The sequence below is a fragment of the Pollicipes pollicipes genome, unplaced genomic scaffold (assembly GCF_011947565.3).
Source record: "Pollicipes pollicipes isolate AB1234 unplaced genomic scaffold, Ppol_2.1 Scaffold_6686;HRSCAF=7923_pilon_pilon_pilon, whole genome shotgun sequence".
In the NCBI taxonomy this organism is placed as follows: Eukaryota; Metazoa; Arthropoda; class Thecostraca; order Pollicipedomorpha; family Pollicipedidae; genus Pollicipes; species Pollicipes pollicipes.
Genome location: NW_023596921.1, coordinates 18,166,376 through 18,178,551, shown reverse-complemented (window position 1 = coordinate 18,178,551; position 12,176 = coordinate 18,166,376). Strand labels below are relative to the sequence as shown.

The 12,176-nt window shown below is 51.4% G+C and overlaps 1 protein-coding gene and 1 pseudogene across 1 annotated transcript; one reads left to right on the top strand and one right to left on the bottom strand.

Moving 5' to 3' along the window:
• Positions 1 to 200: 200 nt before the first annotated feature.
• Positions 201 to 2,939, bottom strand: LOC119107517 (dynamin; the record flags this gene model as incomplete). Its single annotated transcript, XM_037230979.1, has 1 exon — positions 201 to 2,939. A coding segment is annotated over exon 1 (2,436 nt), but the record flags the coding sequence as incomplete, so codon positions are not given.
• Positions 2,940 to 8,906: 5,967 nt separating this feature from the next.
• On the top strand, positions 8,907 to 11,095 carry LOC119107549 (tubulin alpha-1C chain-like; annotated as a pseudogene).
• The last annotated feature ends 1,081 nt before the right edge of the window (positions 11,096 to 12,176 follow it).

Genomic DNA, 12,176 nt, shown 5'->3' with positions numbered 1-12,176 from the left:
TCCGACAGCCATTGCGCGTGCTCCAGTTCCGGCGCCACCAACCTGCAGAACAACGACCGCCTAGTGAGACACGGCGCGCCCGCGGACTACGCACGGACACAGCTAGGGCGCGGGGCTGGGCCGGGGCCGCCGGCCGGTCGGTCGGGCAGCGCCGGCTAGCGGGGCCGGCCGGGCACCGGCGGCGGCGCGCCGGCCCGGCTCGGCTGCAACGGCGGCGGCAGGCCCTGGCGGCCGCCCGGCCGCGACGGCACGGCCGGCGCCGGCCGGCTGGAGGCCGGCACCGGCGGCGGCCGGCTGGCGGCCGGCACCGGCGGGCCCCGCCGCGCCGCCGCCGGCGACGGGCCGCTGCTGGTGGCATTGACCCAGTCCATGCTGACGGCAGCCGAGGTGGGCGCCGCCGAGCAGGCCATGGACGCGCTGCTGATGATGCGCAGCGCCTCTTTGCAGGCGTGGTACATGCGCAGCATCTCCTCGCGCCGGGCCGCCTCCTCGGCCGACTCCTCCATCATGCTGGCCTGGTCGCCGCTGGCGTACAAGTGCGCCAGCAATTCGCCCATTATGAACGTCTTGCTCTGGTTGATCATCATGTACATGATGGTCTTGGGCACCAGGTCGCCGGTGGTCTTGGTCACGATCTTCATGTAGCTGTCGACCAGGTTGCGGATAGTCTCCACCTGGCGCTCGAGCTGCGGGTCCAGCGAGGCGGTCGGCTCCGACGCGCCATCCTCGCCGTTGGCCGCCGTCTCCTTCTCCGGGTAGACGCCGGCGCGCAGGAACGACGCCTTCCACGAGTCCATTTCCTCGGTGCTCTCACAGCTGAGCTCCAGCTGCTTCAGGTCCTTGTACACGTTCTTGCCGCCGGGCGAGAAGATGGCGAACGCCGAGCGGCGCGACATGAAGCCGCTCTCCACGTCGCGCAGCTTCAGGTTGTCCAGCGGCAGCATGTACTTCTTATCGCGCTCCTCCTCATCCTTGAACCAACTGAGGCTCTCCGACGTCAGCACGAACCAGTAGTCGCGCGAGCCGCCGCGCATGATACCCAGGTTGCTGATGCCCAGGAATCCCTTGCGGATCACCTGGTTACCCAGCTTCCGGCCCGTTTTGTTGGCATTCTCCGTCTGCGACTGCGCGTTGGCGAAGCCGATGAAGTCCTCGTGGTTGGTGTTCATGTAGGCTAGCTCGCAGTCGATCAACAGGATAATTTGCTTCTTGACCTCAGCCTCGCGCTCGCGGATGAACGTGCAGACGATGCGCTCTGTCTCGTCGCGCAGGCGTGGGTAGCGCGCCATCTTGTCAGTGCAGGCGCGCACCACGTTGGTGAGCTCCTGCACCACCAAGTCCACACATTTGATGCTGGGCTCTTTCAGCCGCTCGATCTGCTTTTTGACGATGGCCTCGAACGCCATGTCCGGTGTGAAGAGGCCGACGCGGATGCCGTGGATGTTGCGAATGGCGAACGCGATCTCCTTGCGCAGCTCCTTTTCGTCGAACTCCATCTTGACAATCTCGAATGGGAACCGCTCGTGAAAGAGTCGGTTGATCTTGGCACCGCCAGACAGCTCGATGGTGTTGATGCGCCCATCGCCCTTACCAGATCCCTCAATCGACCGATCAAAGTCTGCCTGCAACTGTTGGATCATCTGCAGCATTGCCTTGGTCTTGATGCTGGGGTCATCTGGTCTGAAGTGTTTGTACTCCTCTACTTCCTTCTCCATGCTGAGCAGTTGCTTTTGCAGCCGGTCACGCAGGGCTGGCAGAGTCTCTTTGATGTGGTTGGACAGCTGCTGGTTCAGAATCCGCTGCAGGTAGGGTGTACCCATACGATCAGCAAGCGCCCTGTATGCTGGGTGACTGAGGAAGAACTTCCTCTCTGCTGCAAGAGCTGCCTTGATGTCTTTGCGTCCCTCTATGTCTCTCTGACTGCGGTTGACAACACCCACATAGCCACGCCTCAGTGGATAGGTTCTGTTTTCCAGGATGTCTTTGGCATCTGTCCCATCATCCATGAGGTCCAATTTGGTCAGGACACCAATTGTACGCATCCCATCAGGATCCACCTCCTTTGCCATCTTTAATGCATCACTTATTGCCAAGTCTTGGTTTGCAGGAGTGACTGCCAAAATGAGGCAGTTTGGCTTTGAGATAAACTGCATGAGCATGTTTCGGATCTGCTCCTCAATGTCCTTGGGCTGGTCACCCACAGGAACTCTTGTCATGCCTGGCAGATCCACCAATGTCAGGTTCAAAACATGGGGTGAATATACTCTGAGGTTGATGGGCACTGGACTGATACCCTTGTTGGATCCAGTCAGCCGATCAGTCTCAGCCTCAATCTCTTTCCGGATGTCATCAAAGTTTGCAAACACTTGTCCTTTGCAGTGAAGAAACTCTCCATACTCAGTCGGACTGTGCAGAAGCTGCAGCACAAGTGGACGTCTTGTGACTATACCAGATCCACGGGGAAGGAAGTCCTGTCCAACAAAGTTTTCCAATACAGAAGACTTTCCAGCACTCTGTCCACCAACAACTGCAATCTGTGGTAAGTCCAGCTCCATTGACACACCCATTTGTGCAAATGCATCCTGCAGCTGATTGACAATCCCAATCAAATGTTCCATGCCCACATTGCCCGCCATTTTGAATAAGGTTGATGGATCTTCCCTTGTGCTCCGCAAAGAGTGATCGCTGCTTTCTTCTCACGTCTAAGCTCTCACTCCCAGCATTATCATAACATGCGAAATGAAAGATCTTGATCTCGCAGATGAATGAGCATCAAGTTCCCCTGGAATGTCGGAATCCGCTCTCTCTCAAAATTCGAGTAATATTTCTAGCACCCTATCACACCACAGGAGAGCTTCACATCTGCCACAATGACTCACTCATGCCAGTTCACAAAACACACGGCAGCCCGCGACGCGCCACACCACCTCTGACAACTCCTACCGATGGCGGCTCAGCCTGGTACAGCAGGTCAATATTTTCCTGTTACAAACGATACAAATACAGCGCAGACGAGACAAGAGCTTTGTCCGTGTAAGGTGTCGACCACTATTTGAAAGCAATGCAACTAAACATGGTTACGCCCCAGATTTATTGGGTCTTCTGCTGACATGTGCCTCTTTTTATTCTTCCCTAGTCAAGTAATTATCAAGTTGTAGCCTGAAAGCTTCTGGAATGGAAATGTTGATTACACGGAATAGACCATTGCCCTTTTTATTTTACCTGGCTGGTCCGTGAGCAGAGGTCAGGTAAGAGCCATCTATGATGAGGCCATCAAAGCTTAGCATTTGCCAGCAGCCGGTGCACAGCTGTCAGCAGTTGCAATATACGGGGGAGAGTACATGACTGCATGAGAGGGTCAGTGACGGGGGACCGCATTTTCGGATGTACGGAAAAACAGCTTTGCAGAGACCCAACAAACGGCGTGGGCCCCCCTGACGGTGGCGGGCCCCTACCGCCAGCAAAACTGACTACATGCAAGTAATACCTTAAAACGAATACATTTTTTTATACGATACGAATGTGAAAACGTGAAAGACCCTAGTGAAAACGTCTACTCCATAAAAATGGCATGCATCTCTGGGCTCACTTTATTTCAGCGGCCCACTTTCTTACTCATGCTCATTTTATCCTTAAATTACAACAGAAAAGCTAGGAGCTTCCAGAAACTGAGATGAGAAACAATGAAATGCACAAAGCAGGTATGGCATGACTACATTGAATAAGCCGTCAGCGCCAGTCATGTTACAGTGCTGATTTGGCTTACTAAAGGGTAACGGTCAGAGGAATTGCAGGATCTATTGTAAAACATTAAAACACTGGAGGTAGTGCTGGGGGTTTGCCAGCCGAAACAGTCAATATAAAAGCAAAATCTGCGTATTTTGCCAGCTTTGCTATCATACGAAGAGTTGCAAACAGCTTTCATTTTCCAGTTTGTTTTTAGTTAGAACCAACTGATTTTTGTTATGGCTAAGTTCAGACATCGGACGGCAGGACGCGGTCATCTACAGTATGGAGGTGCACAGCATGTCTGTACTGGTTCCTTGTTCAAACGGAGCTGTCATGTGATGTACTACTCATGAAAACCTACGTCTGTCTGTATGTTGTCTACCTAATTGTCCTCTTTTTCTTTTTGATGCATGTGCACTTCAAACAAAGGACAATGAGAGCCCGGAATTTTCGCAGCACGCATGTACGGACATCATGGGTGCAAATGCGTGCTGACAACTCGTATGTTGACTGATGAGCGCCTTGTGCTGATGGAAAGGGCTGTTTTCAAGCACGTGTGGTTACCATCAACCGTATACATGAGTGACACAACTTCAGCGGTAGTCAGGCCGTGGCAAGGATATTCACTGTGTTGCGGGGGAAGCGATGAAGCTTGGGATCTCATTTGTAGTACGCCGATTTACGTGAAAAGCGCCAGTGCACGAAATATAGGATCACAGGTCGACGACGATCGCGGAGATTGTATGTAGTTGCAATTATATTCAGTGATACTTGACGCTATCGGAGATGCAGCGGTGAGTAGTTGACTAACGGAATTGTGGATCAGACTGCCGCTTTGTAGCATCGAATCTTCTTCGTAGTGGGAAGATGGCCGTAAATACAACGACGCCAGAATAGACTGCAACATACGTAGTACACGTGCACAAGACAACATAACTGGCTTAGAATACCGGGTATGCAAAAGAAGGCGTGGTGATAATCAACCGAGAACCGAGCACAGACCTTGGTTCGAACTTTAAACGGGATCATTCGCATGCCGGATTACAAAAAAACGGGTTCGCTTTGTAAACTATGCATCCCAGCGTCACCATTCCACACTGCACGACTTTGAAAGCGGTAAAGAGATATGTCTTGGCCATTCAGCAATCGCTGAAGTGGATTTAGACGCGTCGCCAGAGTCACGCTTGTCATGCATGGAACGATATATTTTGCGTTGACCCTCCAACTGGATTCACGGCATTTTTACGCGGCCTGTCTTATGCTGCTTGCGCACGCAGCTATTTATGAAACGAACCCAATCAGAATGAGATCCAGCAAAACCGTCTCAGGTATAAAGAGCCCCTGTTATCAAAGTTTTGTCCAAATTTCGGCACGCATCTACGCCAGCCAAATTCGGGCTGAGTGACGTTGCATCTTATCTGACGTTCTAAAAGCAGCCTCTTTCTCATTTTCAGCTTTCTTTTTTCTCCTTTAAGAACAGCTGCCTCTCCTTCGAATGCTTCGCGCCATACAGAACGCCAACATTCACTGCGACTATGAGGTCCGTTTCCTCACAGTCTCTGTCTGGACCGTTTCAAAGACCTGGTCAGGCTTGAGGTCACAGCAAATTAAGAATTTTGCTTGGGTGGGGGTTTTGCAGTTTCCTAGGGGGGGGGGGGGGTCACCGATGGAGATTACCTCTCCCCTCCGTTCACATGTCGAAATGGGCCCTGGGGCATTGCATGATTTGTCGAAGTTCTCTGTCGATGTTGGACGGGTCCCATAATTAAAACACCAAGGATGATCGAAACAGGGTCAACATTTTCATATAAATATGGCCAGCTCATGTTTCCCTCAGGAGCGTATCTTCTCTTCAGAGTCGATTGGTGAACACATCGCATGCAACAATATTGATGTGAACGTTCAAGACGGGGCGTACGCAGGAACGTGCAATGGAGCGGGAACACAACTTAAAACAGTCCAGTGAAAACTCAGGATAGCAGACCGGCGGTGTCCGTAAGTCCTAGCATTGCATGAAACGGCATCACTTATTCGATTTCAATTGTTTATTTCGGGCTTTTGATGGTCAACATGCTAATATTAATAAACACACATATCAACGCATGCAATCAAGCTGATAAGGCAGGGTATCTTGATTTGAGCCACTGGGGCCTCTTAATCCATCAGCGCACTGGTTCGCAATCATTCGAGGCAAAAACAACTTCGGACGTTGCAGTCTCCATACGCCGCACGGCATCCACCCTGTAACTAACATCGGGCGGTGGGCAACGTGCGGGCGGGAACGATCTCTTGTCAGAAAATAGTGCATATGAGCGGTTTATTAAAAGTATAATCTTGGACAATTCTGCCGTCCAAGGGTAAAACCTCATATGCCAATTTTGGCCGTTTTTGCCCTTTTATGTTGCCTGATTCGTCTACTCTGCTAAATTTGGTGATTAGAAGCCGTCAGTTCAAATTTTCATAAGTTCTTAGCCATTTCTTTTTGTTAAAAGATTGTGAAAATTTCAACTATTGGGTTTAATATTTGAATTCAGCATGAGAAGACAAATCAGATGACACAAAAAAGCGCAAACTGACCAGAAATGAACAAATGGGGTTTTACTTTTGGGCTGCAAAATTACAAGTACAATACGTGCCTACTCAAGCAAGATGTGTAAGGCTGACCTGGGTTGACACGTGAAATGGTTGGCAAAATTTCAAAAATGATACAGTGGTAACATGGCTGCAACAGCGACAGGGTTATTTACCTAAATAATCTGCAAACAGATTGAAAAGCACAGCACCATCATAACACGTTCACGTATTTAAATGAGTTGAGACCTTTATAACTTCACTACCAAACGTCTACTGAGAGCATTGAAGATTGCTGTCGAGGTTGATTCGCATCCATTGGCAGCACAACCATTTGAAAAGGCCAGACTTGAAAAATGAATGGGACGCACTCAGAGAGGCCGGTGGATTTCCGTAATGAGCCTGACGTGCTGACAGCTATGAACACTAAGCTGTATATGTTCATACGGCTTGTCGAAGATTGCTGGATGCCGCACACCCCTCTGAGCGGCCGCTGCGGTCCTGAGAGCTAAATCCGCCCGACTTTTCGGATGTGCCAGTTCTTTAAGACAATATCGGCTTACAGTGCCCTCAGTTTCACCGTTGGCATTATTGGCGGGTTACATCAGGCACCGGATGTAACCCGCCAACAAACGGTCAAAGCATTCGGTGCCAGTGAAACCCAGAAATGCTCCTCATGGTCCCACTTATCAAGATAGCTTACTGCACCTTTTCTGGCTCTGTTAGTATGCCTCGAAACTCTAATGCGACCTCAGCCGTGTATTTCATAAATTCATGGTTAAAAACCAACGTAAGCACAAATATAGGGGTCGACATATCAACCATTCCTGCAATTGTTATGCAGTCACTGATACTAGTGTCTAAACGGTGCATATGGCGGTGCCGAAGAACTCTTCGGAGCGGGCCAGACCCCACATGCACTGCACTGGGGTTTGGCACTGCTATTTGCGCCGATCCAGTTGCTAAGCAATTGCCTTGAAGGTGAGAAGTTCATAAGCAAGGAACATGGACGTAAACCAAAGTGCGAGGCTCTGTGAAAGCTAGTCGTAAGCTATTTGCAAGCCATGGCAATGAATGCTAACCGCTGACAGCATTAACGCAGACGAGGTACCGCTGACGCCTACCCGCACAGCTCTGAAAAAGTAGAGCATTCCACAGATTAGACGAATTTGGTAGCATCTGGTTGAGGAACGTGATCGATAGTAGCCCGCCGGATGTCACGCTCTTGTGGCACGTGACGGACCAGTTCTTGTCGCTGTGCGTGCGCAGATAATCCATAGGGTAACGTGAAAACGGAATGTGTTGTGATAAAGTGCCTTGCTGTGCTGATGGTCCGCCGGATCGGCATCCAAACTGTTTGGCGTTAGTGGTGTCACGCGTATTGGAATTTTCGGCGCTATGCTGTGTCTGTGGTGTTGGTCTTAGAATCTTTAGTTTGTGGCATCCAGACGGGCTGTTCTGGTGGTCGTGGCTCGATTATTTGTTTTTATGAAAAAGAAAGTAGCCATAAAGTGGGACAAACTTATAATTGAACGCTTCTGCTGTCTCGTAGAAAAGTCGCTTAAGACTGTAACAGGCGACAAACCGCAGGGCATCGTGGTTATCCCGGCCTCCCAGCGCTAGGCTTCCCCCACGCATTTCAAACTAGCTTCTCCTTCTTTCTGAACTTTGGTCATAAAATCGTTTGCTGTTCTGAACTTTTCCCATCAACCGTTGTCGTCTTTGTAGCATTCAGCCCAAGGAATCATCAGCGCAGAACAATAAGTCGCATGTGGAATCCTGTAAAGCAGTCAGACATGACCATTTATTAGAGTGGCATCAGACCCAATTTCCGCGCTCCTGTTCCACATAGAAGGTGAAGATTGCCACTACATTTGAGCTGAATAGAATGGGGTTTAAATGGAAGCAAACACAACTATCGACGGGCTTGCAGGGATTTACCGGGAGGGACTTAATCATTCTGCGGTTTTGTTTCTAAGACTTACCTTTAACTCACGTTCTGGGAATAATTAGAACAAAATATCAGCAGCATTTGTAAATAGCAAACGTAAGGGGAATTGTCAAAACATTCAAAATCCTTTTGAAATGCAGAATCCCTACTGGTGCTCAGAATGCTTCGTGACACAGTTTCCTTTGCTGCTTCCCGGAAGCGTGAGCCAACATGCTGGAATTTCTTGACTGATTTATATAAAGTCTTGCAAAATTGATGCGATCGTCACCCGGGGCCGACAACGCCTCGCTTTGCGCGGACCGTGCCGGCCGTTCGCGGTTCGTGCGGAAAGGCCGTCGAAGCGGCGCCAATGCGGGCAGGAAGCGTCGGGTGCGAGGACCGGGCTGGTACGGCCCGAGGGGCGGTCAGGGTCGCCGTGTCAGGCGGTCCGTGTTGTCCATCCCAGGTCGATCGGCCACTAGATCAGCCATCTCCTAGCAACCGATGTCCAAACACAGCCGGCGCTACAGTCTCGGGCAGCAGGCCCGGACGCGCACCTGCCGGGGCGGCATCGACGCCGCGCTTCTGTCTGCCCATCAGAGATCGTATCGTCTGATGACCAGGGGTCCGGGCCGCCTGGCCGAAGCTGTTTGGGTCAGGCGCCCGCCCGGTGCACGTCGCCTGCACGAGGGGTGAGCGACCGTGTCTGCCGTAGTAGGACGCCATGCGAGAGGTGATCAGCATCCACGTGGGCCAGGCGGGCGTGCAGATGGGCAACGCCTGCTGGGAGCTGTACTGTCTGGAGCACGGCATAACCCCGGACGGCAAGATGCCCTCTGACACTTCCCCCGACCAGGCCGACGACAGCTTCAACACATTCTTCGCCGAGACGGGCGCCGGCAAGCACGTGCCGCGCGCGCTCTTCGTCGACCTGGAGCCGACCGTGGTGGACGAGGTACGCACGGGCACGTACCGCCAGCTGTTTCACCCATCCCAGCTGCAGTCAGGCAAGGAGGACGCGGCCAACAACTACGCACGTGGCCACTACACCATCGGCAAGGAGATCATCGACCACACGATGGATGTGCTGGGTAAGATGGTGGAGCTGTGCTCAGGCTTCCAGGGATTCCTCGTGTTCCACTCCTTCGGCGGCGGCACCGGCTCCGGCTTCACCTCGCTGTTGATGGAGAAGCTCTCGCTAGATTACGGGAAGAAGTCGAAGCTGTGTTTCTCTATTTATCCGGCCCCGCAGGTCGCCACAGCCGTGGTGGAGCCGTATAACGCCATCCTCTTCACGCACACCACGCTGGAGCACGCTGACGTTCGAGTTCATGGTGGACAACGAAGCTATCTACCAGCTTGCCAAGCAGAACCTTGACATCGCCCGACCGACCTACACCAACCTGAACCGGCTGATCGGCCAGATCGTCTCCTCCATCACCGCCTCGCTTCGCTTCGACGGCGCTCTAAATGTCGACCTGACAGAGTTCCAGACCAACCTGGTGCCGTACCCGCGCATCCACTTCCCGCTGGCAACTTATGCGCCCGTCATCTCGGCCGAGAAGGCGCTGCACGAGAAGATGTCGGTGGACGAGATCACGCAGGCTTGCTTCGAGCCGGCCAATCAGATGGTCAAGTGCGACCCGCGCACCGGCAAGTACATGGCCTGCTGCCTCCTGTACCGCGGCGACGTCGTGCCCAAGGACGTCAACGCCGCCATCGCCGCGCTCAGATCGAAGCGCTCCATCCAGTTCGTCGACTGGTGTCCTACCGGCTTCAAGGTGGGCATCAACTACCAACCGCCGACGGTGGTGCCCGGCGGCGACCTGGCCAAGGTGACGCGCGCCGTCTGCATGCTCACCAACACCACCGCCATCAAGGAGGCCTGGGGCCGGCTGGACCACAAGTTTGACGTGATGTACGCCAAGCGGGCGTTCGTGCACTGGTACGTGAGCGAGGGCATGGAGGAGGGCGAGTTCGCCGAGGCGCGAGAGGACATTGCCGCGCTCGAGAAGGACTACGAGGAGGTGGAGGCCAGCGGCAACGATTACGATGACGACCCGTACTACTAGCCGAGGGCGGAGCAGGGCGGACCATCACACGGGTCGACGGACAAATGGACGGACGGACAAATGGGCGGACGGACAAATGGACGGACGGACAAATAGGCGATGGGAGGGATGTATTGGCGGCGAGTCAGGCGGGCAGTCGGCATGCTGTCAACCCGCTGGCCAGCTGTGACCGCAGAAGGCGCGCAGGTGTCAGGCGACACTTCATGAGCGAAACCGGCGATTTCCGGTTAACCGGAGCGAAACCAAACCGGTTTCGCTGATGCGTAACGCTGACGCTGATTGACACTAATGCTACTGCAATGCGCATGCCACGTCACCACTTGACCGGGATTGCAGGGAGATACATGGTTTATAGGTTGAGCACCGCCAATGACTTGCTCTTCGATAATTCAGGTCTTGTCATGAGGTCAGCAGTCGTCCCATATGCCACCTACCGGCGTGAAAGCTTTCGAATTGTTCATTTAGTACGCTTATGGTTTATTAGTTCTGACTGTTTCTTTTCATGAAGTTTTGTATTTATGCATAGTTGCAACGTCCAAGTGCATTGTGAGCCGTGTTATGATATTGGTATCTATATAGTGGCATAGTCTAATCGAACTCAGTATTCGTAGCTTCAGAAATTGTGCATAGCAGATCACCTAAATGATATCGCCGTGGCACCATTATCACAATCAATTCCAAATTTGGCATACAGCCAGCAATGCACGCGATTGAGCATAGCTAGAAGTGTGTTCGAGCTTAAAAACTTCCCCGTTGCGCGTAATGTGCGGCTAATACATGGACAGGGTATCGATTACACACACACACACACACACACACACACACACACACACACACACACACACACACACACACACACACACACACACACACACACACACACACACACACACACACACACACACACACACACACACACACACACACACACACACACACACACACACACACACACACACACACACACACACACACACACACACACACACACACACACACACACACACACACACACACACACACACACACACACACACACACACACACACACACACACACACACACACACACACACACACACACACACACACACACACACACATATATATATATATATATATATATATATATATATATATATATATATATATATATATATATATATGCATATATACACTTACATATGTGTGTTTTAAGGGCATGTTTTAGACATGTAATGTGATTTGCTACTTTGATGCCTTGTGATAGATTGCTCACCACATTAAGACAACAGATATATAAACGAACGCTTTTACATCCTTAGCCTATAACGCATATAACTAGCGCACAAAAGGCGAGGCTGTTTATATATAGTGACGCATGTGTGTGTATTGTATTCATATGTTTGTCTGGGCGAAAACAATTATTGGGCACCGCTTATCCATTTTGTCACTCCATAGGAAGTTTTCCAATTATCGCATCCCAACTAGGTACGAATAGAACATTTACGATAGTGTATTGGTATTATTGTACCGTATTAATGATGGCGAAATACAATCCGAATATATTGCAAAAAATGCCTACAGCCTCGTAAACTTGATGTTTCTCACAACTCCGAGTTTTGCATTGTCGTTTCGGCATTGCAGCATCGTATGAGCACAAAAGGTCGAACGGTACGATTTATGCCGGTGGGAGACACCTTCCAGAGAGATGGATGAGAACGAAATAACTATATCAGGTGTTTAGATCAGAGTGACGATTTCTGTCAGAACAAACTTGGCAGTGGTATTTTGTGGTACGATTAATGATACCGAAATATTCGCCCGTTTGTTCCTCAGCCTCTCTGTCAGTAGTTTATTTACGCCAAGGGCGCCACGCGGCGACAGTAGAGGCAC